General features: G+C 54.4%; 7 protein-coding genes across 7 annotated transcripts; 5 read left to right on the top strand and 2 right to left on the bottom strand.

Annotated features, from left to right (window-relative positions):
• Positions 1-569: 569 nt before the first annotated feature.
• On the top strand, positions 570-6,803 carry UMAG_02427 (anaphase promoting complex subunit 1; the record flags this gene model as incomplete). Its single annotated transcript, XM_011390415.1, has 1 exon — positions 570-6,803. The coding sequence occupies one exon, from the start codon at positions 570-572 to the stop codon at positions 6,801-6,803; it is 6,234 nt and encodes a 2,077-aa protein (XP_011388717.1).
• Positions 6,804-7,386: 583 nt separating this feature from the next.
• Positions 7,387-8,808, top strand: UMAG_02428 (uncharacterized protein; the record flags this gene model as incomplete). Its single annotated transcript, XM_011390416.1, has 3 exons — positions 7,387-7,770; positions 7,890-8,018; positions 8,101-8,808. 3 exons carry the CDS (start codon positions 7,387-7,389, stop codon positions 8,806-8,808), a joined length of 1,221 nt encoding a protein of 406 aa, XP_011388718.1.
• A 1,300-nt stretch (positions 8,809-10,108) lies between these two features.
• On the top strand, positions 10,109-12,673 carry UMAG_02429 (uncharacterized protein; the record flags this gene model as incomplete). The annotated part of the gene is made up of 1 exon (XM_011390417.1): positions 10,109-12,673. The coding sequence occupies one exon, from the start codon at positions 10,109-10,111 to the stop codon at positions 12,671-12,673; it is 2,565 nt and encodes an 854-aa protein (XP_011388719.1).
• Positions 12,674-12,812: 139 nt separating this feature from the next.
• Positions 12,813-13,640, bottom strand: UMAG_02430 (uncharacterized protein; the record flags this gene model as incomplete). The annotated part of the gene is made up of 1 exon (XM_011390418.1): positions 12,813-13,640. One exon carries the CDS (start codon positions 13,638-13,640, stop codon positions 12,813-12,815), a length of 828 nt encoding a protein of 275 aa, XP_011388720.1.
• Positions 13,641-15,830: 2,190 nt separating this feature from the next.
• On the top strand, positions 15,831-21,275 carry UMAG_02431 (uncharacterized protein; the record flags this gene model as incomplete). Its single annotated transcript, XM_011390419.1, has 1 exon — positions 15,831-21,275. The coding sequence occupies one exon, from the start codon at positions 15,831-15,833 to the stop codon at positions 21,273-21,275; it is 5,445 nt and encodes a 1,814-aa protein (XP_011388721.1).
• Positions 21,276-21,486: 211 nt separating this feature from the next.
• UMAG_10154 (glutamate--tRNA ligase MSE1) lies at positions 21,487-23,202 on the bottom strand (the record flags this gene model as incomplete). Its single annotated transcript, XM_011390533.1, has 1 exon — positions 21,487-23,202. One exon carries the CDS (start codon positions 23,200-23,202, stop codon positions 21,487-21,489), a length of 1,716 nt encoding a protein of 571 aa, XP_011388835.1.
• A 412-nt stretch (positions 23,203-23,614) lies between these two features.
• On the top strand, positions 23,615-25,459 carry UMAG_02433 (glycolipid translocation protein; the record flags this gene model as incomplete). The annotated part of the gene is made up of 1 exon (XM_011390420.1): positions 23,615-25,459. One exon carries the CDS (start codon positions 23,615-23,617, stop codon positions 25,457-25,459), a length of 1,845 nt encoding a protein of 614 aa, XP_011388722.1.
• Positions 25,460-25,570: the final 111 nt, after the last annotated feature.

The raw sequence follows: 25,570 nt of genomic DNA on the forward strand, positions 1-25,570 counted from the left end.
CAAGCGAAGCACGAAGAAGTCGTGAGTTACAAGCGTGAAGTTCGTGGTTCGTGGTTCGTGGTTGGATCGAGTGGATTTCGATGGGGAAGAGGTGTTAGAGGGGCTTTGTTGACACCATAAAAATTGGGCGTGTGGAGCACGAGGCATGAGGCATGAGGCACGAGACAAAAGAGTCACGAGTCTGTGAGGGAGGCACAGTCACGAGTGAACGGAAAGGTGGGTTGTGGAGGATGAGACGTGCCGAGCTGGTCACAGGTGTTCTGCTGTTGTTCTTCGAGTCGAGTCTAAGAGCCGTCAAGGGATGAGAAAGTGACACTCACGAATCACGACTCGTGACTGTGACTCTCGTGTTTGTGAGGTGTGACTTTTTGCTGACCATGCGAGATCTGTGCGTGACTGAATGATGATGGCGTCCTCCCTTCCTACATCGATATAAAGCGATGCAACTGCGACTTCTCGCTATGCGCAACATGTCGACCTCATGCCCCTCTTCTTCCGGTATCTGAGGCCTACCACGCAACACTGCAAAACCGCTTGTTTAGTCGGCAATTGAGCCTCTGCCCACAACCATGTCAGCAGCACAACGCATCAGCCAAAGAGTGGCGCACTCAGCTGCTCGCAGCACTGCATCCGAGGCCGACATTATGTCGATGGGTGAGCCGTCCGAGCTGCTTGCACGCTTGCAAAAAATCCGTGCTCGCTCCACAGCTACCACCCAGGGATGCTCGGTCTCCTACGCCCCTCGTAGCGACGTTTCTACAGCGGAAAATCAACATTCAGATGGAACACAGAACCCAGCCAGCTCTCGTGATGAGCTCGAATGGAAAGATAGGCTGCTCACATGGACGAGAGGCAACACGCTGATGCGAACATTTTCCTTCTCGAGCCCAGTGCTGCAATCCTTCTGGACTCTCTTCCAAGTAAGCTCCCCAGACACCATCCTCGTAGCGCCTGGAAAAGCACGCATCAATCAGCACGCAGATTCTTTGGTAAGAGCACTCTGTGTCTTTTTCGAGCAGGCAGTACACATTCACTTCCCCGGTACCGGCGAGCAGGTAGACATGGACCTTCCCTTCCGCTTCTCCAAAGCATTTCCTGCTCCCGTCGGAGTTCTTATCCAGCGTCAAATCGAACTTGAGGACGAGCGCATCGCATCGAGGCTGCGGCAACCTGTAACTGCATCGTCCCTACCTCAAACCTCGTCCAACGCCGGCTTCCCTTTCCCAGACCTCTCGAACTCTTCCGACTCAGTCTACAACCTGTCCAATATCCTCGACGAATACGATCTCGCATCGACGTCACAAATTCATCAGGATCCTGCCCGCATCTTACCTATGGTCTTCTATCTATCACGATGCTACGATGATCTCGTTCCGGTCGACCGTTATCCACAGCTTTCCTATTCCGCCTCGCCTGCCACCGACCCCAAGCCGATGACACACGGACCTGTATTGCCCTTTGGCGAGATGGATGAAGTCGTCGCTTTTGTATCTTCGCGTAATGATCCGCGGTATCCGTCATTCATAGTCACCAAAAGCGTCCAGAACTCGGCCATCCGCATTTACGCTTTCACTGCTCGACCAGACGCCCTTGAGGCTACACCGGCCTTGCTCTCCACACACCCCGTCCATTCGTCTCTTGGCATGACTGCGGTTGGCGATCATGGTGTGACAAACATCGCCGGTCCACAGTCATTGACCGCTATCGATAGCCAGGTTGATGACAGACATGGCGCGACAAAACATGCACGTACTCTCTCGGATACACCTGGTGCTCCTAGCAGCACCACCCTCGGCAGAGGGTTCCCATCTACTCTCCGGAGAAGTGCCCGCATCGACCTTGAGAGGCGTACCAGTGGTATCGCTTCAGCTGCAATGGGAAGAGATCCGAGCGGTCGAAGTCGACGCATCAGTGCCATGCATTCTGGTGCATCCGAGCGTAGATCTTCTAGCCGCAAGGACGAACAGGCGACTCAAGCACGAGATCGCACGCTAGCCAACATCTCACATACCGCAGACGGCCTTCGCTTTCAGTCCCAGGCGTATCCACACGAAGCCATCATGGACGATCTTGGCGCTGCCGGTACGAGCATGCGTATATCCACCAACCCAGCAACAGCCGCTCGACTTCGCCGCAGCTCGCAGGCAGCACCTCGCACCCCCTATGGCGGTCCTCGAAATTCGAATCGCGCCTCAATATCAGCTGCCAAGTCGAGACCATCAATGAATCTCTCTCGCCTAGACACCAGCGTCGACCCAACGCGTTTCAGCTCTGCCATCCCCACTGGAACTATCGATGGAATCCGCGCAGACGCCATAGATGTTGAGGCTGGTATCGCACCCGATGATGACGATGTTGACTTGGCTCAAATCGCCGACATGGACGGGTTTGCGCGCAGCTTTGCCTGTGTATGCCTTTTGGATGAGATAAAGCTTCCAGGGGCGAGCGTAGCCTCCGACTTGGCTGGTCTGCGGGTGAGCAGCGCTTCGTTCGATCGCGTCGATCCGGACGCCACCTACCTCTTCCTCTCAGTGCCTCACCTTGAACAAACATTTTGCAGAAGACTCGGCTTCCAGAGGCTGGAATCTCGTGACTCGTATCGAAATCTGCCCTTCTGCAAAACACCTAGCAAGCTGCAGGCTTCTGCGGTAATTTCGTGCTCTGCCCTCTTGCCTCTCCAAGTGATGGGCTCAGACTCCACAGAGGTGCTAACAATATCCCAAAACGGAGTAATTCAGCTCCATCTTGGTCCTCCTTCCTTGAGTAGGCCAGCGCTCGACTTGAGCACGTTCGGTCCTGTGACACAGGGCCTCGAACAGCTTGCTACAACCGCCTCTTCAGTGGATCTTCAAGCAGCGGTGAAAGGAGGCGTATCCAGTGTACAGCTCATATCCGCAGAGTCTGATGAAAGTATCGATGTCCAGCTTGACTTTCGCTCAACATGCACAATCACTGCTCGAGTATTGAGGGTGATTTCACAGACTTTGCCACATCAACTCGCCGCAAAAATCAAATCCCGATGGATTCAAACGCGCTTCCTCACAGGTGCCAGCCCACGTCCACCGCACGGGCAGGCTGCGATAAACAAGGACTGGACTTCCCTGGTGCAAGTTCTCACTTCTTCATTGTCGCCTCTACGCGCTGATGACGAAACGGCTGGAGGACTCATAGCTCATCGTTTGTTTGGAAATGACCCGCTTCTGCATGGTCTCTCCAAGCTTGACTCTATCGACTTTGAACAGAAGGGTGTGGAATCAGCAACTCCGATCAAAGATGCTCTGCAACAGGAGGAGGCCCAATGCATCCTCTTGACGCTCTACTTGCTGGCAGAGGAGATGCGTCTCGACAATACGCATTCAGAGGAAGGGGTGAGGAGAGTCGTACACGTTGCCGTTGCTGTGGCTCAGCGCCATCAAGCTTCTGGCTGGGTAGATGCGCTTCGGACTCGCCTTGTGCCAACTCGCATAGAAGCCGAATTTGTGCCGACTATAGTGCCGCTTGGGAACACAGTAAGGAGCACCACCGGTCCTCCGGCGAATTTCTACCACGTGCTTCTTGATTTGGCATGGGCCGGCGGCGAGCAAGTCGATTCTGTTGACAGCTGGATCAGAACTGGCCGCACATCTGTGCAGGTCGCTAACGCAGCTTCCACATTCCCGGTGCTGGACGCCATCCTTCGCACATATGCCATCTTCAGACAGGCCACTATCGATCGTCAAGATGTGGCGACAGCAATTGTTGAAAGCATGATCAAGCTCGGCCTTGATCTGGAAAAACTGCGCAAGCTACCCTTTGGAATCTCGGTCCCGCTATATCAGGCGATCCGACACTGCCAGATCAAGCCTCCGAGTGAGAAGAGCGCCGAGTTCTACCACATGGTACAACGGGAAGAAATCGCTCTCAACACGTGTAGGCAGCGAGGCTCGTTGAGCACGGCAAATGCTCGAAAGATTCCGGAACAGCTGATCAGAACGCTCCCCAAGGATGGGCCTTTGGACGCCATCTGTGCCCAACTCTTCAGTCGAGATTTTCGTCTACGTGATGTTTTGGCAATGCTCAAGACTGATACAGTTAATTCGGTATACGTTGCTGAAGGCGAAAATCAGACCGAAGCTACCATCATGGAGCAGCACAATGCTGCAGTGGCGGCCATAGGCGAACGTACCAAAGCACTTTCTCCCGGCCGTGCTATGCTGTTCATGATGTCGCGGCAGTTTTTGCCGACGCACAAGTGGCGCATCCCGTCTATCTGCTTAGCAGTCAAAGTGAGACCACGCGGGATGACCATCGAGCCTGACAACAAGGCAGATCCTGCCGGTTTGGACTGGCCCGAGTTTCACAATGGCGTAGCATCGGTGCTAGAGCTCAACCTGGCTGACAACGTCACGGTGGACTCGAAGTGGATCTTTGCTCATCTCGGGGAACAGGTCACCGCACGCCATGCAGGCTTCTTGTTCGGACTCGGGCTGATGAGGCAGCTTCCCACAATGACCCCTGTGCATGTTTTCCGGTATCTTAAGATGCGCAACAATCTGCTCACGATCGGATTTCTGCTCGGTATGGCTGTATCCACCGTCGCTACGGCAGATCCCACTGCAAGACACTTGATCGGCATGCAGCTCACAGCTTTTCTCCCATCGGGCTCAGCTCCACTGAATCTATCAACCATCACACAGACTGCTGGTCTCCTGGCCATGGGGCTCGTTTTCCTGGGCAGCAACCACCGCTGGACTGCCAAGCGAATGCTCGATCAGATCGGAGCGCAAGAGTCTCCTACTCCCAACATGCAGCCGCAGCACCGCGAAGCGTACTCCTTGTCGGCAGGGCTGGCGCTTGGACTCGTGTACATGGGCAAGGGCCGAGGCAATGGCATGAAGAGTCTACCCGATAAGCGCATTATTTCGCGCCTTGTGCATCTGGTCAAGGGAAGCAGCGACATCAAAACGGGTTTCTCGCTACCAGGCGATCTGCGGTCAGACACTGGATCTTGGGCAGATCTCGAGATCAATTTGACATCGGCTCCGGCTGCGCTTGCCTTTGGTCTGATTTTCTTGCGGTCTAATTGCAAGATGATCGCCGACGTCATGGCACCGCCGCAAATGCCACGTGATCTCGATACGCTTCGACCAGATGTCCTGTTTGTCCATGTGTTAGCGCGATCAATTATTTTGTGGGACTTGATTGAGCCCACGAATGAATGGCTTCACAGCGTGCTCCCGAGCTGGCTACAGAAACGGATCGAGATGGGCAAGTCGATATCGGAAGCAGCACAGCTAGCTCAGATTAACATGCAGGCGGGCGCGTGCTTTGCCATCGGACTCAAGTATGCCGGCTCGAAAGACGCCCAGGCTTGCGATTGCCTATGGCAGCAACTGCACACATTGGACAAACAGGTCAGAGTGCAAACCGTCTCGTTTTTCTCCAAGATCCGAAAAGCGGCCGTCCAAGCTGCACTGGATCAAGCGAGGATGTCGTTGGCTATGGTGCTCGCTGGAAGTGGCGATGTGGACTTTCTGCGGCATCTTCGAAGAGCACATGGTGACGTTGATGGCGATGTGTGCTATGGCAGTCACATGGCGACTCACATGGCGTTGGGATTGCTGTTCCTCGGTGGAGGTCGTTTCACATTGGGAACGTCGGATCTGGGAGTAGCTGCGCTGCTGATCTCCTTCTTGCCACCGTTTCCGAGGTGGAGCGGGGACAACCGTGCGCATTTGCAGGTGTTTCGACATCTGTGGTACCTCGCCATCGAGCCACGATTGTTGATCACTACTGATGTCGAGACGGATCAGCTGGTAAGCTTGCCGATCCAGATTGCGGGTGTCACCAGTAAGCAAGGTGATAACGATGGACGTGCATTTACACCGTTGCTTCTACCCAATCGTCCGCTATCAGGGTTGATACAGACCGCAACAGACCGATATTGGCCAGCGAGCATCGACAGCAGCACTATGACCGATCGCACTGCTGCTACAGCAGCTCTATCGAAAGCTGCAGCTTCATCTTTAACCTCACAAAAGCTCTTTGTCAAACGCAAGACAGCTCGTCTGGACTATCTTGCGGACCCACATGGTAGCAGAAGCTTGTCATTGGACGAGACAGTGCCTCTAGACCTTTGCTCCGACTCGATTCAATCGGTTGGTCCAGGGCCAGCCGAACTTGGCGAAGCAATGCGCGGATTCTCGTCGGCTGGCAAACAGCGTGAATTGGTACGCAGCTTGTCTCTCCTTTCCGCAGGCGAGGACACCATGGCACCGGTCGTGCGAGCGGTAGTGATGGAGTGTCTGACCATGGACAAGATGTATGTGCTGCCAGCGTATGCTAGCGTTGTTGAGCTGCAGGAACAAGGAGATTGGCTTGGACGCTATCGAGATGTTCGATTTGCCGACGAGTATTACCGCATTCATCACACAAGACTGTTCGGTGACGATGCGGAGACACTGGTTCAACCTGGATTGTTGACTTCATTACGACGTCTTGCTCAACACCACGTCGAGAACGACTTTGGCTGCAATGCAGATGTCCGAGATGCGATCACACGGTATCTCACGTCGGACATGACCCCGCCGGAATTCGCCTCGGATGCCATCTATCCGGTACTGATCGCAAGCGAACTGGACAGCGTGGAAGAAGTACGTAATCTCGTCAAGTTCATCTCGGAACATATCCGCGCATCACAAGAGGCAAGTGACGCGGAAAGTACAAGGGCGAGGGTCCGCTTGGTGACGGACGCAGCATTTGGTGGAGAGAACAGACCGCCTTGGACTAGGTATATACTGGACCATGTTGTGAAGACGCCTTAAACATAAGACGAATGGGTATTAAATCTAGGACATCTATGTGAAGAAATGGCAGCCGTCAAGACAAGCTGTGAGGGAATGCACATGTTTCTGCTGAATAGATAGTCACGAGTGCTACATGCTATACCGTGTTTCACAGTGCTGTGGCATGCGTTCGAGTGAGTAATGCCGGCTGCAAGGCTGAAATATGACGGTTGCCGCTACAGCCCATCAAGCTGGGAAAGACGAGGACGAAACGTTCGGTAAAGCCGACGATACGAAGCGATCTAAGCGGATGGCGTGTTCTCAGCGAGTGGATTGCTCGAAAGGGCGTGTGAACCTCAGAAGCGAGTTCTGCCTTCTCCACTGCATTCGAGCTCACGAATGGGATCTCGGTGAATGTACCGAAAGTCTGCTGTTTTAGAGTTCAACCGTGTCTGAGCCCGAGCCTCAATCAAGGTAGAGGGTGACAGAGGGCTGTGATGTACTGACATAACCTGAATTCTCCCGTTTTCCTCCCCTTTCCAGCTTGGTCGTACCTTGAGCTTCGCGCATCACTACCTCACATACCACTCAAGTCTGAATCTCCACCAGCACCCGGATCAACATGCTCCGAGCGACTGAGCAACTCACCTGGTCCGCGGTGCTGGACAGATTCAAGCGTGGCTACGAGGTCACCAGCTCCAATGCTGCCACTGGCAAAAACCAAAATGACGTCGACTGGCAGTTCTTTTCGGGCAAGCATCTGAGATGCAAGGTGACCTTCACCAAACCTATTGATACAGCTTGGCCAATGCAACAATTGCCGAGCCAGAAGAGCAGGCTTTTATCCAACAATGAGGATTCGCTTGATCGTCAGCTAAGGATCATTGTCGAATGTGGACCTATCGAGGCCGACGATGAACAAAAACGGGTTGATGCTGCAACGAAATTGAAGGGGATCGTGGCAAGGTCAAGAAGCTCGTCCCAGACGATAGCGCCTCTGGTCTTGGTAAGAAGTGACCAAGGCGGAAAGTCTCGTCGTGATACTAGCAGGAAGAAAGACGCTGACGCCCAAAAACTCTTTCGCTCGTGCCTGGATTGGGGTTTTGCTGCTCTGAATCGCGGTAGCTGAATGCCGACCTCGTCCTAATCAACAAAACTTACTTCCATACACCACAAAGGCTCAAAGCCGTAATTGTCTACCGCCAGAACAAGAACGTTCTCATCCGAATGCTGGACGAGTATGATTCGACCAAGGTAAATGATGAGCAGAAACCGCTGGCGTTAAGCTAATGAACGGTCATTGAACTTTTGGAAAGCTTCTGCATACCTTTCTCAGGCGCATCGGCTGCAGCTCGAGTTCAACAGAGAAGACGACGTCGAAGCTTTCCTGTCCCTGATCGAACCGGATAGCACATTCCACGACGTGGGTCGAACGACATCGCCGAAGAAAGAGGAGACGAAAAACAACCAGTCGGCGATTTGGAAAGTCTCAGCAAAGGCAAATGCTGGCGAAATCGAGATCGAACACGCAACAGACACCTCGAGCGTTGTCCCTGACGATGCATCACAGAGCCAGAGTCTGGTAGAGAAGCTTTTGCAGCTTCAAGAGAGTCAGCTTTGTCAGCCCGTTGCGCGACAGCCGGTAGCGGACGTTTCTCGCCTGGCCGCCGAGGTGCAAGGTTTGCGTGCAGGGACGTCCACCGCAAGCTGCTCCCACTGTGCCCATCCGAACCGTTGCGAGAGCAGCGCAACCACTACGGCGTCGGATGCCACAGCAACGAATTGGGACAACTCGGCAAGTGTCTCTCAGCGACACGTCGAGACACCCTTGACGCAAACGAGCGATGAATCAGTCTATGAGCAGGATCAAGCGGACGCAGATGATGATCAAGACATTGACGATGGTCTGCAAGGCTGGCCGGACGCAAGCGCGATCGAGTGCATCCAGGATGATGTTTGCAGGCTCTGCCTCATGGCACCGCATCTCGACCAAATCATCGCATTTCACGTGGATCAGCATTTGCGAGATGTTGGACGGCAGTGATGATCAAGAGGCAGGTAGAAGCATGCGCGGCTGCCAAACGTTGATGACCCACGCTTGTGACTGATCTGCCTGTAATCTGTCTGCGTAGGTAGTTGCAGCTTTGCAGAGACGCAATCAACATGCTGTGCAACTCGTGACTCTCTTGAGGCTCATCGGACACGCGGCGAGCTGAATGGCGCTTGTATCGCGTCGACGACCAAGCTGAGACAAGACGCGGTCTTGAGGACCTCTCTGCAGCAACACGCAGATAAGATTCACGATTTGTTGGTGCAAGTCAAGAGCATCGACGACACTTGCGACTCTGACTAGTTAGTTGGTCTCACGACAGTCATAGACGTGAGAGTCGTGAGTGAGAGCCGGATTTGGATTAACGATCCACCGATTCACGATTCACGATTCACGATTATTGGCTGGCGGTGATTAGAAATCTGAGGAAATTCGCCCAGTCTGAGTCGTGAGTCGTGAGTCGTGAGTGACTGTACAAACTATCTCGCGAGGCGAGGCTAAAAAGACGCGCTTGCTGGTGCCGAACTAGAAATATAATATTAACTTTAGTAAAATTTTACGATTCATGATTTGCATGTGATGGTGCAGCGCAGCCTCGCATCGGTAATCACGAATATGAATCGTGAATGATTATTTCCCAGGTGTAAACTCACTCACGAGTAAAATCACAGATCAAGAATCGTAAATCGTGAACTGTGTGACTGGCAGCTTGTCGCAGCTGGTCGAAAGACCCTTCACGCTTTGATCTCTCGTGTCTCTTTCCTCTTTGGTCAACGCCCGGCAGAGACTCACTCTGCTTTCGTGTTTGATCCTCGTGACTGTGTGTCAGCCTAACCCAACGTGCACTAGCGTCTGCGATTCCAATCGTGATTTCGTTTGTCTTGAGCTTCTCCGAGCTTTCCTCGACCATCGTGATTGCTCGCATCATCTCGCCACGTCGGTCTTATCTTGCCTCTTGTCATTTAACTTGATCTCATCTCAACTTGCATCTCGTCTCATCTCTTCTGCGCACACTGCTGCAACAAGACCCATTTCATCTTGGATTCGCGTCAGATCAATCCCCTGGCAGATCAAGTTCGCAGGTGCGCAGCGCATCACACGCAGTGGAGGTCCGACAGCGCTCTTCAATCGCAGAAAAGCATCGGGGTTCCTCGATAGAGCACCAATCAAAAGAGCTAAAGGCGTTTTGGTGACGTCGTTGTTCTTTCGCGTGCTACGCTCTCTGCTGCTAGCTCTGGCATGAACGCTGTTCAGTGCATCTGAACACCAGTCATCCGAACGAGGTCAGCTCAACATGGCCGCCACGTCGCGACGCCGCTCGACGCATGGTCTCACATCTTCTGGCTCGTCGACGCAGCTTGCGCGACGCGGCTCCTCGTCTAGGCTCGGCGGTGCTCGAGGCCGTTTCGACCCGAGCCTCATGATGTCTTCCAATGCCGCTCCATCCAACGGTATCCGCGACCGTTCGCCTCATGCTGCCGAGTACGCCGAGAATGACGATGATGCTTCAGCTCAGGACAAGACTGCTACACGTCGTGGTAAGTCGACCGATCGTCTTCAGCGCTCGAGAGACAGCAGCTCGCACCTCAGCGGCAAACGTTCCAAGTCTTATACGCATCTCGGCATGACCGCTGACGATGGCACCGCCGCCAGACGGCGCAAAGCAACTAGCAAAAAGGGCAAGAGCCAGCGCACAGAGGCCGAGGACGGCTGGACCAGCGCTAGTGCCGAAAACACGCCTAGCGACCGTAGCGCTGACGCTTCTCCCTCCAGCAGCCCGGGAGATGAGGGATTGGTGTTGGGCATCAAGAAGCGTCCAGCCAATCCTACACAGACTGCGACCAAAAACCCTAAGACCACTTTGCCCGATCCCAAAAAGGAACCGTTTCCGCAACTGCCCGACACGCCCAGAGCCAGCGCAAGGGTGCTTGAACCCGAGAATGGATACAGAACGCATGAGACAACATCGTCCAAGCCCGTCGCACCTCCTGCTCAGTTGGATCGTCAAGACACTTCGAAGACGCTGGTAGGCGGTCGAAACGACGATGCGGTAGCAGCTGAAGTGGCATCGCGGCAAGCAGCACCTTCACGAGTGATGGCCGAAACCGACTCGCTCGATCCAAGATCGTCTTTGGTCAAGCTTGAGGTTTCTCCGTCGTCTGCAAAGACTGGATATCGAACAGCTGCTCCACTTGAACTAGATCCCGCCAACCACGCGCGCCATCAACGCGTCTTGTCCAACGCTTCAAACCGTACGCTGCGCTCGTCGATGCCAGCCGTGTCTTCGCCATCGTCGGTACGATCCAAATCGTCGGTGCTATCAAATCGGTTTCCGCTGTTTTCTCGAGAGGCGCAAGCTGCGGCACCGCCCATGTTGGACACACACAACGCGCTTGCCGGCCGTCTAGGTGCGCGACACGAGGATCGTGGCGATCTTCTAGCCCCCATGGTAGGCCCAAGTCGAGGCGCGCAAAGTGTGAGTGCGATGACGTCGAGCACCAGTGCACCGGTCGGACTGGATCAGTTGCCGCACGCATCTCTCGTCAACCGTTCCAACACGCTCCACAAAGCCGGCTCGAGCAGTGCGCTCAATTCGAGTGCAGCAACGTCTTTGTCGCTCTCCTCTGTCTCGCAAAAGGCCACTGGTACGGTGGGATATGGGTTGCAGCAGCAGCAGCAGCAGCAGCAGGAGGGGCGATCGGCTCAAGAGACAGCCAACGATCGCCGGAGGACAGCAAGTACGCAGAGCCTAACGGCGGCAGATGCGGCCAAGCTAGCAGCAAAGTTGCGACTGGCTCGCGACTCGATGGACGACCACGGGCTGGGTGGATACGGTAGTGCGCAACGCGGCGCGCAAGGATACAATCCACGACTAGAGCAATACAAGAAGCCAGTGGTGTCGACGTTTGTCAAGAATGATGCTTCCGAGGCGCCACAGGCGATCGAGGTACAGGCGAATTCAGTGTACTCCAAGATGTTCTCACAGGCGCACGACAGCCAAGGAGGCGACGATGGCGGGCGCCGAATGATTCGGTACGTGATGGGATATGGAATTAGCGGACCACCGATCGAGAAGAGCCAGCTGTCGGATGCGCTGCTGGGACCGAACTTGGATTTGGCAGATTTCGAATCGAGCTGGGCACCGGCGTTGGCGTATGCTGCGGGGTTGGGAGCGGCTGTGCCTCGTGGGATGCAGACCAAATATGCGCTAGTGACGCCGGAAGCGCCGGCTGCTGTGGGTGGGCCTAACTCAACACCGCTGCACCTGATTCATGGATTGACGACGACGTCGCCGGAACCGTTCCCGTTGGATCCGACGGATGTGCCTGCTTTGCAGGAGGAAGCGGACGTGTTTGAGAGTCGACCGGTTTCGGAACTGGCGTCGATCCAGTTGGTGGATCCGGGCTTGATCCGAGCAATTGCTGTGACGACGCATGCGATTGCTGTGCATCGTTCGCACGTCGTTACACGGCGGTATGCGGACCCGATGCGCCAAGCACTCGAGCGCGTAGTTCGCTCATCGGGACGCTATGTGGCAAATTGCAAGACGCGCGTCGGCAACAACACGCTCGGATCCGCCGTAGCGTCGAGGTGGGGCAGGAAAAGCGCACCGAGCAGTCCCGCGGGCTTGCGCCTGGATACCAGACCGCGCCTGCAGAGCAGAACCACATCAGATACCACAGCCGCACACCCTGCAGCTCACCCTACGCACACCAGCGCCTCAAGCAACCTGGCAGGTCAGCTCTACAACCTCGTCGATGCGGCTGAACATCCAGTGAGGAGTCTCAAGCGCGTCTGGTCCGGCGGCGTGGCAAGAGGTGGGCTTGTTGCTCTCACTCGAACCGAGGAGGAGCCGTGAGCCGTGTTCGATTGGAGAAACAGACAATTCAGATGATTCAGCTAGCGATGCGAGCATAGATCGTGTGCAAGAAGAGACGTGGTGAGATTGAGCAAATTTGATTGATTTGACGTGTGCACAAAACGAATCTAGGAGCGGATTACAGGAGGGTGAGTGCGGCGATAGCAGCGAGGGTGGAAGCGGCAAGGGCCGAGCTAGGGTTGAAGGGGGAGGCGGAGTTGGGGGAGGTAGATGCGGAGACGGAAGTGGAGTTGCCCTGAGCAGTGGATTTGAGAGAGGACGGAATTTTGGCGTCCAGGAAGGAAGCGCCACAAGTTTGGTTGACGGCGGCAGCGAGGCGTTGGTTAGAGTTGGTGGGGAAGAGGATCGAGTAAACGCCGTGTGTGCAGTCGGTGCAGAAGGCGGTTTTGTTAGCTGCAACAGCTTGCAGACTCATCTGCTGAGTCGTTTGATTCGACAAGATGGACTGGATCGATGTAAATGTAACGGGCGTCTGCGTGATATTTTGAAGAGTGTACAGTTCGTTTGTCAAGCACGACTCGCCTGCGGAGTTCTGCAGACAACCAGCATTGCGAAGCTTATCGTACGCGTTGATAAAGTAGTAGACCAGAGCCGGAATGTTGGCACCGTTGTTACTAGCAAGATCCGCACCACACGTCTGAAGGAGTGTGCTGTTGGCCGCGCCGAGTTGAGCGGTGGAGCAGGCGGTTTTTCCGGAGCCGCAGATCGAGTTGGAGAGGTACGATTGCAGTCCAGGAATCACCGATGTGTTTCCGGCCGAGGTGAGTGCACCAACCGCGCTAGGCAGCGCAAGACAAGACGACACGCTGGAATTTGTAACAAGTCCAACCAGACCCGACGCACAACCGGCCGAGAGACCGGTAACGAGCAAAGGATCAAGCTGCGCCGAAGCGGTGCCAGCAAGCGCAAGCACAGCGGCGCCGACGAACGTAGTGATGATACGCATCTTGGGGGAAGTAGAGAGACAAAAGAGGTTCTGGGTTGACAAGGATGTGGGTCAAGAGAGCGAAGAGGTGGGGAAGCGTCAAGGATCAGCAGGTCGACAGACACGAGTTTATATAGACGTGTGTATGCTTGTGTGCTCTTTGGGAATCAAGAATGGACGCCAGCTGTACGCAACACTTGTCAGTGGTCAAGGCTGGTGCCAGAGGATAAGGACGAGCACAGACGCAAAAGCAGCGACGAGCGGCGCGTGTTCGCTACAGGACTCACGACTATAGCACCAAGATGCAAGGTCAGACGATTTAGCGTGTCAATCCACAGGGACGGTTGGGCATGTGTGTGTGTGAGAGAGAGAGAGAGAGAGAGAGAGAGAGAGAGAGAGAGAGAGAGAGAGAGAGAAGCCAGCCAGCCAGTCACAACCCACGTTGCCACTAAATCAGATGAATTTGGTTCCCAGCCTGGCGATGGCCCAATCACGAATAACTTAGTGAATAACGAATGGTGTCCCTAACTTGGATGCATGTTAAGAATGCAACTAACTTACTGTATAACGGCGGGAAGGACGCAACGGAGGAATATGAATCACGAATGTGGGGTTGAGCAGGATTTCGATTTCATTTGGCGCCAAGATAGGTGGTCCATGCGTCGAAGAACTGCTTCAAGTGTCTGTTCGAGTTCCAAGCCGATGGTAGAAGAGCATTTCACGAATCGGTGAATGAGCACGGAACGCATGACCTGTGACCTGTGAGCTGCGACCTGCTGATAGAATCGATTCAATAGTCGAACTCAAAATTCATAGCATTCGTGATTGCTTGGCTCCGACTAATTTGCTATACTATTCTAATAAAGTTTGGCTAGGTAAGTTAGATCGTGTCGGCAGAGATTCACCAAAACAAGACTATTGGATCATGAATGGATTGATTGCAGTTTGAATTCACGATGGATCTGCTCCAAGTTGATACAAGCTTGTACTGTACAGTATCTTCTGGATATAATACATTGTTTTTATTTTTCTAGTTATAAGGGGTTCACGATTCGAATTCAGATTCGATGTGCGATTCGTGGTCCGACTCGGCACTAAGCTGAACAACATGCAACCATGAAACAGGTTCGAACGTGTGCGCGTCTTTCTGCATTGACAGAACGAGCGACGAGCATAGAACAAGATGCGCTGTTGCTAACCGAGCAATCCCTGTCAGATGTAAGTTATCGTGGAGTCGTGAGTCGTGTGAACCACGAAGCACGAAGCACGAAGCACGAAACAGGGCTCAGAAGGGCTTATTTTCAGGTATGCTTCGCCTCGCCTCGCCTCGCCTCGGCAAGGGTCTCGACTCGGCAGAATCACGAATCACGAATCCGCCACGTTCCATGGCTCGGCTTCCAATGAGGCTCGTCTATACGAAGCGTGCAAGTCTGAGTCGCCAAGCACAACTACAACGCACCGAACAATCAGAAACAAACGACTCGTGACTCGGCCATCTGTCTATCCATGCAGTCAGTAGCTGTCACCACTTTGCTCGTCCAAGAGATCATCAAGAACAACACCAACTGCAAGCTGCCTTCAGCTGAACTCGGCATTGTACACACAACACAGCGGAAGCGATTCCATTAATGGTGATTGTGCGTGTTTGTGTTGATGTGTTGATTTCATGATTCGTGGTCCAGGATCCAGGATCCAGGATCCAGGATCAAGGATTCACGACTGGCTGTGGCGTAGAGGAGCGTGTGTGTATGTACAGTCGTGAGTACGACGAATTTTCGGGGGCATTCACGATTCACAGAATCACAACCACGAATTCACGATTCGTGATTCACGATTCAAGCACGAATGTGATTCGATTGTGGAGTTGACGAGTCGTCGTCGGGTCACAGTCACGATTCGTGAGTGTCAAGGGCCACTCGTGACCGTAGAGCGTGAGAGAGAGCTCAGCACGAAGCGCTAAATTTGTAACGGCACGCGCACCTGCCAGTCTGTGTGTCACGAGTCGTGACTCTTGCGTGTTGTGCGTCACTCACAACTTTGCTCGCAACATTCACGATTCGTGATTCACGATTCGTGATTCACGATTCGTGATTTCTCGTTTGTCCTCCCTTATCCCACTTGCACTTTACCATCACGTCGAATCCATCCCGATTGGCTTACCGCGCGTAGACCGAGGATGGTTCAGGCGGCTGCTCACGCCGCAACGTCACCATGAACACGAAAAGCAACGCCTCGTTTGGCTTGCCTCCCGTCGCGCTCAATACGGCTTCACCAAGCCAAACCACAAACCCAACGACCTCGGATCGACCTACATTGATCACCTCACAGTTTCCTGGTCAAGCGCTCTACCTTACCCACCCGCAACGGCTTTCGCTGCTGTCGATCAAGATCGATGCAACTACCTCCATCACCACTACCCGAGCCGCCGTCTTGGCGCAGCAGCAGCTTAGCCCTTCTCTTCCCCCTCCCTCTCCCCCTCCCCCACCGCCCTCTGCCGTCTACCGACATGCTTCCACTTCCAAGTTGCATTCACATCAACCGCCTCCTTCATCCTTCCACACCAACGCCTCCCACAAATCCTCTCGTTCTCGTCCCTTGAGTCACGACTTTACTCAAAAAGCCAGAGACGCCCTCAATGACTTTGGTCGTCTCGCAAATCGTCGACAGAGCGCAATCGAAAGGGCCAATGGCGCTGAAACCCTCGCACGCGTAGCCGACGGTCTTGGTTCCAAACGTGCATCTTCCCACGACGACCGCGCTAGACCTACATCATCACATCCCTTGATTCTGCAGCAAGACTCGAACCACCAACCACCAAGCTTCGCTCCACCCAAACTTCCCCTCGATCCCACATCGCAACAACATCTCACTTCGCAAGACGCCCAAGTCGTTCGCTCGCACGCCACGCGCAGCTTTACACTGCTACCGCAATCAGACTTGCGCTTCCTCTCTCACTCGATTCCGCTCAGCATCCATGCCTCGATCACCACATCCTCCGATCCCTCCACCATAATCCCGTCTCCACTCGAATTCACCACTGCTTCTCACAATGGCAGCAGCCCCTATTCTACCTCCGCTCTAGATCCGTCTCAGTTGCTCCTCAAAGTGGAGCCACCCGCCGAGCTTGCTCGTCAATCATGGTCTCGCTCCACCTCCTTCCTCACGCCTCAAAATGCTTCCCAGTACCATACCTCTGAGCACCATTCGGTCAAGTTTCGTTACCGCCTCCGACTCTGTGCAAAAACCGCCTCCCCCACTTCCTACTTGTTTCCTCACACCGAACGCAATGACGCACCTCCACCCTCCACTCCTCTCGCTCTCGCTCTCGGTCAAGTCCTCTTCCTCTCTGCTGCCTCTCCAGAAAAGCTGATCGAAGCCATCGAATCTCCCTCGTCGTCAATTGCCTCCTCCGAACTCGCAGCCCTCGAAGGTATATCCCGCGTGCAGCTCACTCCATCCAGCTATCCTCTCTCTTCCACAGTGACTCGCGGCGCCAGCGAATTTGACTTTGAGTGGACATGGAAGTCGCTTGCAAGATCCAGCTCCAGCAATGCCTCTCGATGCTGCTGCGCATTTGTCGAGATAAGTCCCGATGGCAAGTCTGCCACCCTTCTTGCTGCAATCTCTCTGTTTATTCAACTGCCGCCGTCCGTTCCCCTACTCAGCAACATGCTCTCCTCGACCCAGGCCGACACTATCCCCCATCAGCGCTTGTCCTCATCCGATTCGCTTGCTATTATTGCTGCACTCAACCTCGATCAGGAGCCGTCTTTGCGCACAGACACAGCTCCAGCGCTTTCCTCTTTTCACCAGGATTCGCACCCCACCAGCTTTATCGCACCAAGCTCCACTCAACATGGCTCGACTCGTCTGCTCATCGACCGTACCGAGCTTGCACTTGAGGATCTCGTCAACGACTCGCCCATCTTCCGCGCCGCTCTCGTCAATCTCGAACGCAGGACCGCATCCATCAAGAAAGCCTCCAAGGCCGTGCTCAGAGCTTCGCAAGAAGCGCGCCTTCGCATATTCAGGCTCATCGAAGCCGAACAGGCCGTTGACACAGCCCTACAAGCCCTTGTTGGCATGGCGCCCGAGACAATCGGTCGTTTGCAAGACCAACTACTACGCCAAGCACGCATCGCAACTATGCAGCACCAGCGAGAACAGGCAAGCGTCATCGAATCCTGCCTTGAACGCCCTCTTGCTCAGATCGTTGAACTTTGCCGTCTAGCTCAGGACGGCTTCAAGCTGTTTGAAAACGAGTCCAAGACCTACTATTCCCAGACCCAAAAGTGGCTCGCCAATCGCTCCTCCAACGCCGATCCATCCAATACACCTGCCATCGGAAATGACGCCCACCGGCAAGATCGCGCTGACCAGAAGCAAAAACTGCGCGAGCTTCGTTTCGAACAAGCTCGTCTGGACCTCTTTGCTATGCTTCAAAGGCTCCATGGCGGCCGAGCTGAAGCTCACCTAGCACGATCCATACTTCAACTCACCCAGTGGCTCGTCGATTTTCCTAACAAGCCTCATTGGCCCAGCCACACACAAACATCCTCCCTGTCAGCCCTAGATGCGAGCTTGCTAGATGCGCTTGATCACCAAGCTTTGCAGCTACAAGAGGTCGAGTCCCGCTCGCGTCAAGTGGCAGATAGGGCTCGAATGCTCGAACATGCGCTCGGCAAGATCGGCGACGCCGATATCGACATTCTTGGTGCACATCGCTTCGAAATCGACCAAACTTCCCCAGCACCCTCCAACTTCAACGGCGCAGTCTCCTCGAAAACACGCAAGTTCAAGTCATTCCTCGGAGTCTTTGCTGCGGGTATTCAGAGCTCGCCACTCACGTTGAGCAAGAACGCGTCTCCCAATACCGAGTCTGCCGTCAAGCAAGTCGAGCTAGTTGCACCAGTAGACGGTGCACAGCTGCCTTACCAACATCCTCGCAGACGCCACTCGATGAAAGAGAAATTCAATCATGTTCGACAGCCTGATGTCGGCAACACATCCCCCTTCAAGTCACACGCGCCATCTAGCTGGGTGTACAACAATCTACCAGCGGCCCCTCGCAGGGGTTCGGAATTGCACGAATCCAGCAGGCTGAGAGATGACGCTGCTTCGGATCAGCTTTCCCTCCATGCCTCCCAAGATGCGAGCGAAGGAGCTTCCTCCATGGCAGGCGCTCACGAATTATCCAGAACTTCGACAGCTGAACAGGGGCTTGGGATCTTTGAGCCAGCATCCGCCAATACTGTACAAGAGTATGGCCTCAGCCCCGCGCCGGGCCAATGTTCTGGCCCAATCGCTCCAAGTCTCACCACAGGTAGCGATCGCAAGAAAGAAGGCGTCCTTTGGGTGTCGACCAAATCTGTCACCGGTCCAGTCGGAGCGGATGCGCCGCGTGGCATCAATCGTTCCAATCATTGGCGCGAATGCTGGGTCGTGCTTTCTGGCTCTGGTCAGATCTCCGAATTTGCCGACTGGAAGAACGCCAAAGCGCTCGAGCCTACCAATCCGCTCATCGACCTGCGCTTTGCGACGGTCCGTGAGGCACGCGGTGTCGATCGTCGCTTTGCATTTGAGATTGTGACGCGCGACAGCAGGCGCCTCTTTCAAGCCCCTGACGAAGAAGCGATGCGTGATTGGATGCGTGCTATTTCCAAAGCGATTGAGAGTCTCCTCAACGGCACATCCAGTGTTCGCAAGCTTGATCGCGCGGTTCGAGCTTCGCCGTTCCGCAGTTCCGACTCAGTCCAACAACGTCCAGCTGATTTCGACGAAGATGAAGAAGTGCCAGGTGTTGGCGAAGGCAATGATTTCGCTGTGCGGAAGCTTCTCGATCGTACCACAAGATCTTCAACTCAGAGTATGAATGATCTTGCTGCTTCTGCAAAGGCTCAGGACAGCGATCGTAAGGACCGAGCCAAGCTAGGAGCACATCTCGCAGGTCTCTCGGAAAGTCACGCCGAGTCGTCCGTCCAATCGTCTCGTCGACGATCACAGCACCAGCGTGGCATTTCGAACAAGACGCCCATCTCGGGTTACTTGGGAGCAGGTAAACTCGGTCTGACAGCCAGCGATGTGGCTGCATTGCATCGACGAGACGGCACGCAACTCAGCGACGACGCTTCCATCTCTTCCAAATCGACCAGTGGCGAGCAAGATGCCGAATTCGATCGGCAGATCGAAGCTGTGGTTCACAAGAGCTACGGATCACGCGACGACACGGGCACAAGCCATTCTGGCTTTTCCTTCAATTCGGCTGTTAGCGGCGTAGACGAGATGGGCAAATTTAAAGCCAACGCTTCTGCCAGAGCCACATCATCTTCGTCTCCATCAAAAGCTACGAGTGCTGCGAACGCAAGTGTCACAAGCACGGCGACCAGCACCAAAATGTCGCGTTCTGCAGAGATTGCGGCTATCTCGCGACGACCCGAGAATCGACACTGTGCCGACTGCCAAGAAAGCGACCCACGTTGGGCATCGTGGATGCTCGCCAACCAGCCATGCTGCATCTTCATCTGCATTCGCTGCTCTGGAGTGCATCGCTCGTTGGGTGTTCACATCTCCAAGGTCAAGTCGGTCGATCTGGACGACTGGACAGAAGAGCAGCTGCAGGCTGCTCGCGACTGGGGCAATGTTCGTGCCAATGCCTTGTGGGAGCATTCAAAGCCAGCTGGTTTGCTTCCTCTGCCCAGTGATCGCAAGGAATTCTGGCGTCGCAAGTATACTGACCAGGAATGGAAGGACCCAAATCCAAAAATTCTGCGTGATGCTCGTCCCTGTTACAACTCAATCACGGATGCTCCAGACAACAATCACGATGCGACACCCACGCGGCGATCCGCCTTAATCACGGAGGCGTCACCAGACGTCGTCACACCGCAGAGTAAGAGTCAAAGCCATGCGCAAGAGCTCGGGCTTCGTATCATGCCCAGCGATCAGACAGCGTCCTCCAATGGCTCAGCCAAATTCCCCGATGTACCAGGCTCCCCAAGACCAAATGGGCCGCGCCCTCTGCCTCAACAACGTTCGGTGACGATGCAAGCATCCGCAATCTCATCACTTTCCTCACCGACTGCAGGAAAACTGGCAGGTGTCAAACCGAATCTAACAAGTCCTGATTCACCCAACAAGCAAGACAGGGCTGATTGGACTGCTCGCCAGACCTCCTTTGCAAGCGACGACGAGGCTCTCACGGGCTTGGTAGCCTCAATGATGACGGAATACGCGAGTCTACGACAAGACTTCCCAAAAGAGTCGTACCCATCATGCGCACCATCGATTCCGACCTCAACGTCGGCACCGCCCATGTCCAGTCTGACATCCACCAACCCACACGTGAGCAAAGCAATGCTAGCTGCTCGAGCCGACCGGCGCCTGTTCCCCTGTCTGGCCTCCACGGAGGCGGTAGAAACTCTGCCATCGAACAATGCCAAAGTGCAAGTCTCGTCGCCACCATCGACGTTCTTTGTCTCGGATATGGGCGCGCACACGTCGTCTCGTATGCTCTTCGATGGACCTGGGCGCGGCGAAGCGGCTTGGGATGCTACGTCCGAAATTGGGACAGATCACCACGAAGGACGAAGCACGGAGTCTTTGCCAGCCATTACGAACCCTCCAGCGCGATTCGACGCTTTTGCATCACATGCTTGAAGGTGGCGTCGTATTCCAACACAATCCACGCACTCTTTCCATACCCAAGCCATTCGCTTAATAGTATACCTCTTGGATATCCGAAGTTTCGACGTTAACTCTTGGGGGCCAAACTCTCTATTCTCTTTCCTTCACACTCATCTGACTCGTGACTGTCGCAGATTTTTGAGTTTGACCATCAACATGCAAGTGAGAACGCTGTGTTTGTATTTCAGACAGAGTCTTGGTCTAGATCTCGTGGCAAGGCACCAGCCTCGTATGCGTCCGAGGCAGATTTGAGGCGATAGAGGGAGGGCTGTTTGCCCAAGAAGAGGAGGAGATCTGCTAGGGGAGCGCCTCGTTCGTTTGCGCTGATTGCAAATCGGAGAGGTGCCAAGATGGCAGCTTTCTTGATTTTGTCTCGAGCACTGGTGGTGACGAGTTTGGGTAGAGTGGCTATGAGCGAGTGGAGGTTGTCTCTGGTCCAGTCTGAAGTGGCAAGTTGGGCAAGTTGGTGGTGAGCGGTTTGGACAGCGGTGAGGAAGTGCTTGTGGATAAGACGGTTTCGCCTCCACAACTCGACCGTTTCCTTAGGAGGTTGCGGAAGCCAGACAGGCGCTCGAAAAAGTGTATTGGCAGCAGCAGGGATATCGTATATCGTCCCAGTACCACCTCGCGCTAGTTCAATAACCCTCTCCACATACCCCACTTGCTCCCAGTGACTCTGGTCCACTTCGGGGAAAGCGGCGATCAACCTCGGTTTGAGCCTGGCCACCAACTCATCCCTGCCTCCCCCCTTGCGTGCGTCCTGCAACTTGAGAGCCACATGTCTTGCATTCAGATAGTACAGCTTGGCCAGATCGACAGTGGCCCTGCTTCGGTTGACGTGACAGATGTCGAAGCCATTTATCATGTCCTGCATAGTCAGCACGTCGTATGCGGATTCATCGTGCTCAGAGTGGCGTTGGTGATAGGCGAGATTGTTGTACCCCGTCAAGCCGAGCATGTTACAAAGCGCCTCGGGTTCAACGCCTTTATCTCGGTAGCTTTCGACGCGCACGTCGCCAGTTCGCTTGCTCAACTTTGTCCCGTCCGCATTCACGAGCAGGGGCAAATGCGCGAATTTGGGCGGCGTGAAATCTAACGCCTTGTAGAGCCAAAGATGCTTCGGTAGTGACGGTAGCCATTCTTCCCCTCGAAGCACATGCGTGATAGCCATTTCGTGGTCATCTACCACGGAAGCCAGGTGGTAAGTGGGCCAGCCGTTGGATTTGAGCAAGATCGCATCTTCGGTCCCGTGACGCAGCGGATCCGAGGGGAAGTGAATATGGCCGTAGACGAGGTCTTGATGATCGAGCGCTTTTGTCGGAGCGCGTAAACGTACAACGTAGGGTTTACCCAGAGATATCAAGTGCCTCGCCTCGGTTTCGTCTGGTGCGATATAGCTGTCTCGTAGCGGTACGTTGTTGACACCCCGTTTCGACGCATCGTCTGCGACAACTTCAGCTCGAAAATCCCGATAGGCTTTTCCTTGATCAATCAGTTTTTCCGCATACGACCGATAGAGATCCAATCGCTCACTTTGGATGTATGGACCATATGCGCCTCCACAAGACGGTCCTTCGTCGTAATCGAGTTTCGCCCAGCAGAGGGTTTCTTGCAGAGCCGAGATCGACCCCGGTACCAGCCGCGTTTGGTCAGTATCTTCGATACGCAGGATCCACTTTCCGCCAAGAGCGCGCGCATACAGGTGGTTGAACAGCGCCGTTCGTAAGCCACCGAGGTGCAGATAGCCTGTCGGAGACGGCGCGAAGCGCAGTCTTGCTGATAAACGTGCCGACGAGCTGGGTGCAGACGCTGTGTTGGTGGAGTATAAACGCCGTCGTGCGGCTGAGCACAATGAGCGCACGCTCAACACGAAGCCGTGACATGACCGTCTGGCCGACATGATCCAAGTGGCCTTGATCAGATAGACGTCCCTTGAGCGGTGTGCCCAGTAAAAGACCTAGACGTGAGCAAGATGACTCCAGTCAAATTTCGAGCTTCTGACAGCTGTCCAAGAAGAATCAGGAGACTTCCGAAACCCGACGTACGGCCATTTTCGGTTGGTTCTCGTTTTTTGCTTGGCCTCGAACCTCCACCTCGTCACTCACGACCGTCTCTTTGCGATGGTCAAAGCGCACGGACATCTGCCAACGTTTGATGGGAATTGAATTGATCGCTTCTGGTCGTCGACAACTTGTTGCTCACCACCGCGCGCAATGACCAACCTGCTGGATTGATCGATCTCCTCTAAACGGTCTTTGTGTCGACACTTGACAGAGCAGAGTCGTCGTTGCTGCTGCGGCTGGTGGTCAGTAATGGCAGACCCACGTAAGACCGCTGCGGCGGGCGCAGCTTCCTCCGCATCGACATTGATCCTCCTTCAAATCTGCTCGCGCATTTTGACCTTCGTTCTCAATCAGCTTCTTGTCCGCCTCGTCTCTCCGAGCGTCTTTGGTCTCGCTAACATCCAGTTGGAGCTGTTGATCTCCACCATCCTCTTTCTTTCACGCGATGCGTTTCGTACGATTCTGATCCGTAATGAGTGCCTCGCCACGTCTTCCTCCACCATGGGTCAAGTCAAGATTTCTGGCGCAAGAAAGGGATCCACAAATTCGGTCCACAACCTCTCGCTACTCCCCATCCCCATCGGTTTCACTCTCACAATGGCTGCATGCACCGTCTACATCCGTTACATCTCGCCCGAGGCCATGCGATTCGTACCCACGTTTCGTGTTAGTATCGCGCTCTACGCATTGGGTGCTCTTAGCGAGCTCGTTTGCGAACCGCTCATCATCCGAGCTGTAAGGCTCGGCCATCCCACGTGGAGAGTCAAGGCCGAAGGCATAGGCGTGTTTGTCAAAACTACCAGCACCATTGCCACCATTGTCATCGTACCTCGCTTGAACATTGCGTCTTTGCAAACATATCTGGTGGACGAAAGGGCGACGGCGTTGTTTGCATTCGGTATAGGACAGGCGAGCTACAGCTTTGTGATTCTGGCTGTACTCATGGTGTTGTTTTTCCAGGAATATGGGGTGAGCGACACCCTGGATCTCTACATTGCTCGACCCGATTCGCTCCGAGGTGCTGAGAAGCTCAAAGGAACAACGAGGACGATCTGGTTTGATCGACGCACGCTCTCTCTATGTGCAACAATGGCTCAACAAGGCTTGCTCAAACACTGTCTGACGGAAGCAGACAAGTTTGCCGTGGCCAGGTACGCCACGCTTGAAGACCAAGGCGGCTACGCACTGGCTTCGAACTACGGCTCGCTTGTAGCGCGCATTCTGTTCCAGCCTATCGAAGAAACGACGCGCATCGTGTTTAGCGCCCAACTGCCAGCGCTTGATTGTACAACGAATCAACGCACCTCTTCACGACCAGATTTATCCGAAGACGCAGTCGAGAGGGTTGGATCGATGCTATGTGGATTATTTCGAATGCATATCTTGCTGGCATGCTGCATGACGGCGTTTGGTGCGCCGTTGAGCACGCCGTTCCTGTACATTGTTGCCGGCCCACGCTGGGCGTTGGAGACAAGCGCGCCTACGATCCTGGCTGCCTACACGTGGTATTTACCCATCATGGGTATCAACGGGATTGTCGAAGGATTCGTGCAGTCCGTAGCTAGCGAAGCACAGGTAAATCGGTACAGTCGAGTGCTTCTTGTTGCCAGTGCTGGATTTATCATGGCGCTGGCGATGATGAATGTGCTGGTGGATCGGAGCAATGTGATGGAGTTCGTGTTGGGCAAGACTGCGTTGGTGTGGGCGAATGCGTTCAGTCTAGCTATCAGAGCCGCGTGGTGTTGGAGCTTTGTGATCGCGTACGTTGGACGTGCTGCAACCAACAAGAAGCACACTTTTGACGTCTCACCTCGTGCAGCCCTACCTAGCTCATCGACGCTAGTCATGTTCGCTCTTGTCGCTGCAATGCTGCGCGTCGCCACGCCGACGCTCATGCCAAACACCTCACAGCTCTCACTCACCGCCCACGCCGGCCGTTGGTCAGCATTGCGCCTCCTCCTCCCCACACTCACCCTCACCGCTAGCTGCTTAGCTACCGTACTGTGCACCGTGATTCTCGTCGAACGACATCAGCTACAGCACGCGCTTCGCTCACTAGGTCGAGCGGGAAACCAGACACGCAAATCCCAATGATCTTCTACTAGCCATTCCAACTACCATGGACATTTCGATCAACGTACAAGACTGCAAACACAACAAGTATCATCATACAACAACGGGTGACGGAGGATTCTCGTACAAGCG

This window comes from Mycosarcoma maydis, chromosome 5, assembly GCF_000328475.2.
Source record: "Mycosarcoma maydis chromosome 5, whole genome shotgun sequence".
In the NCBI taxonomy this organism is placed as follows: domain Eukaryota; kingdom Fungi; phylum Basidiomycota; class Ustilaginomycetes; order Ustilaginales; genus Mycosarcoma; species Mycosarcoma maydis.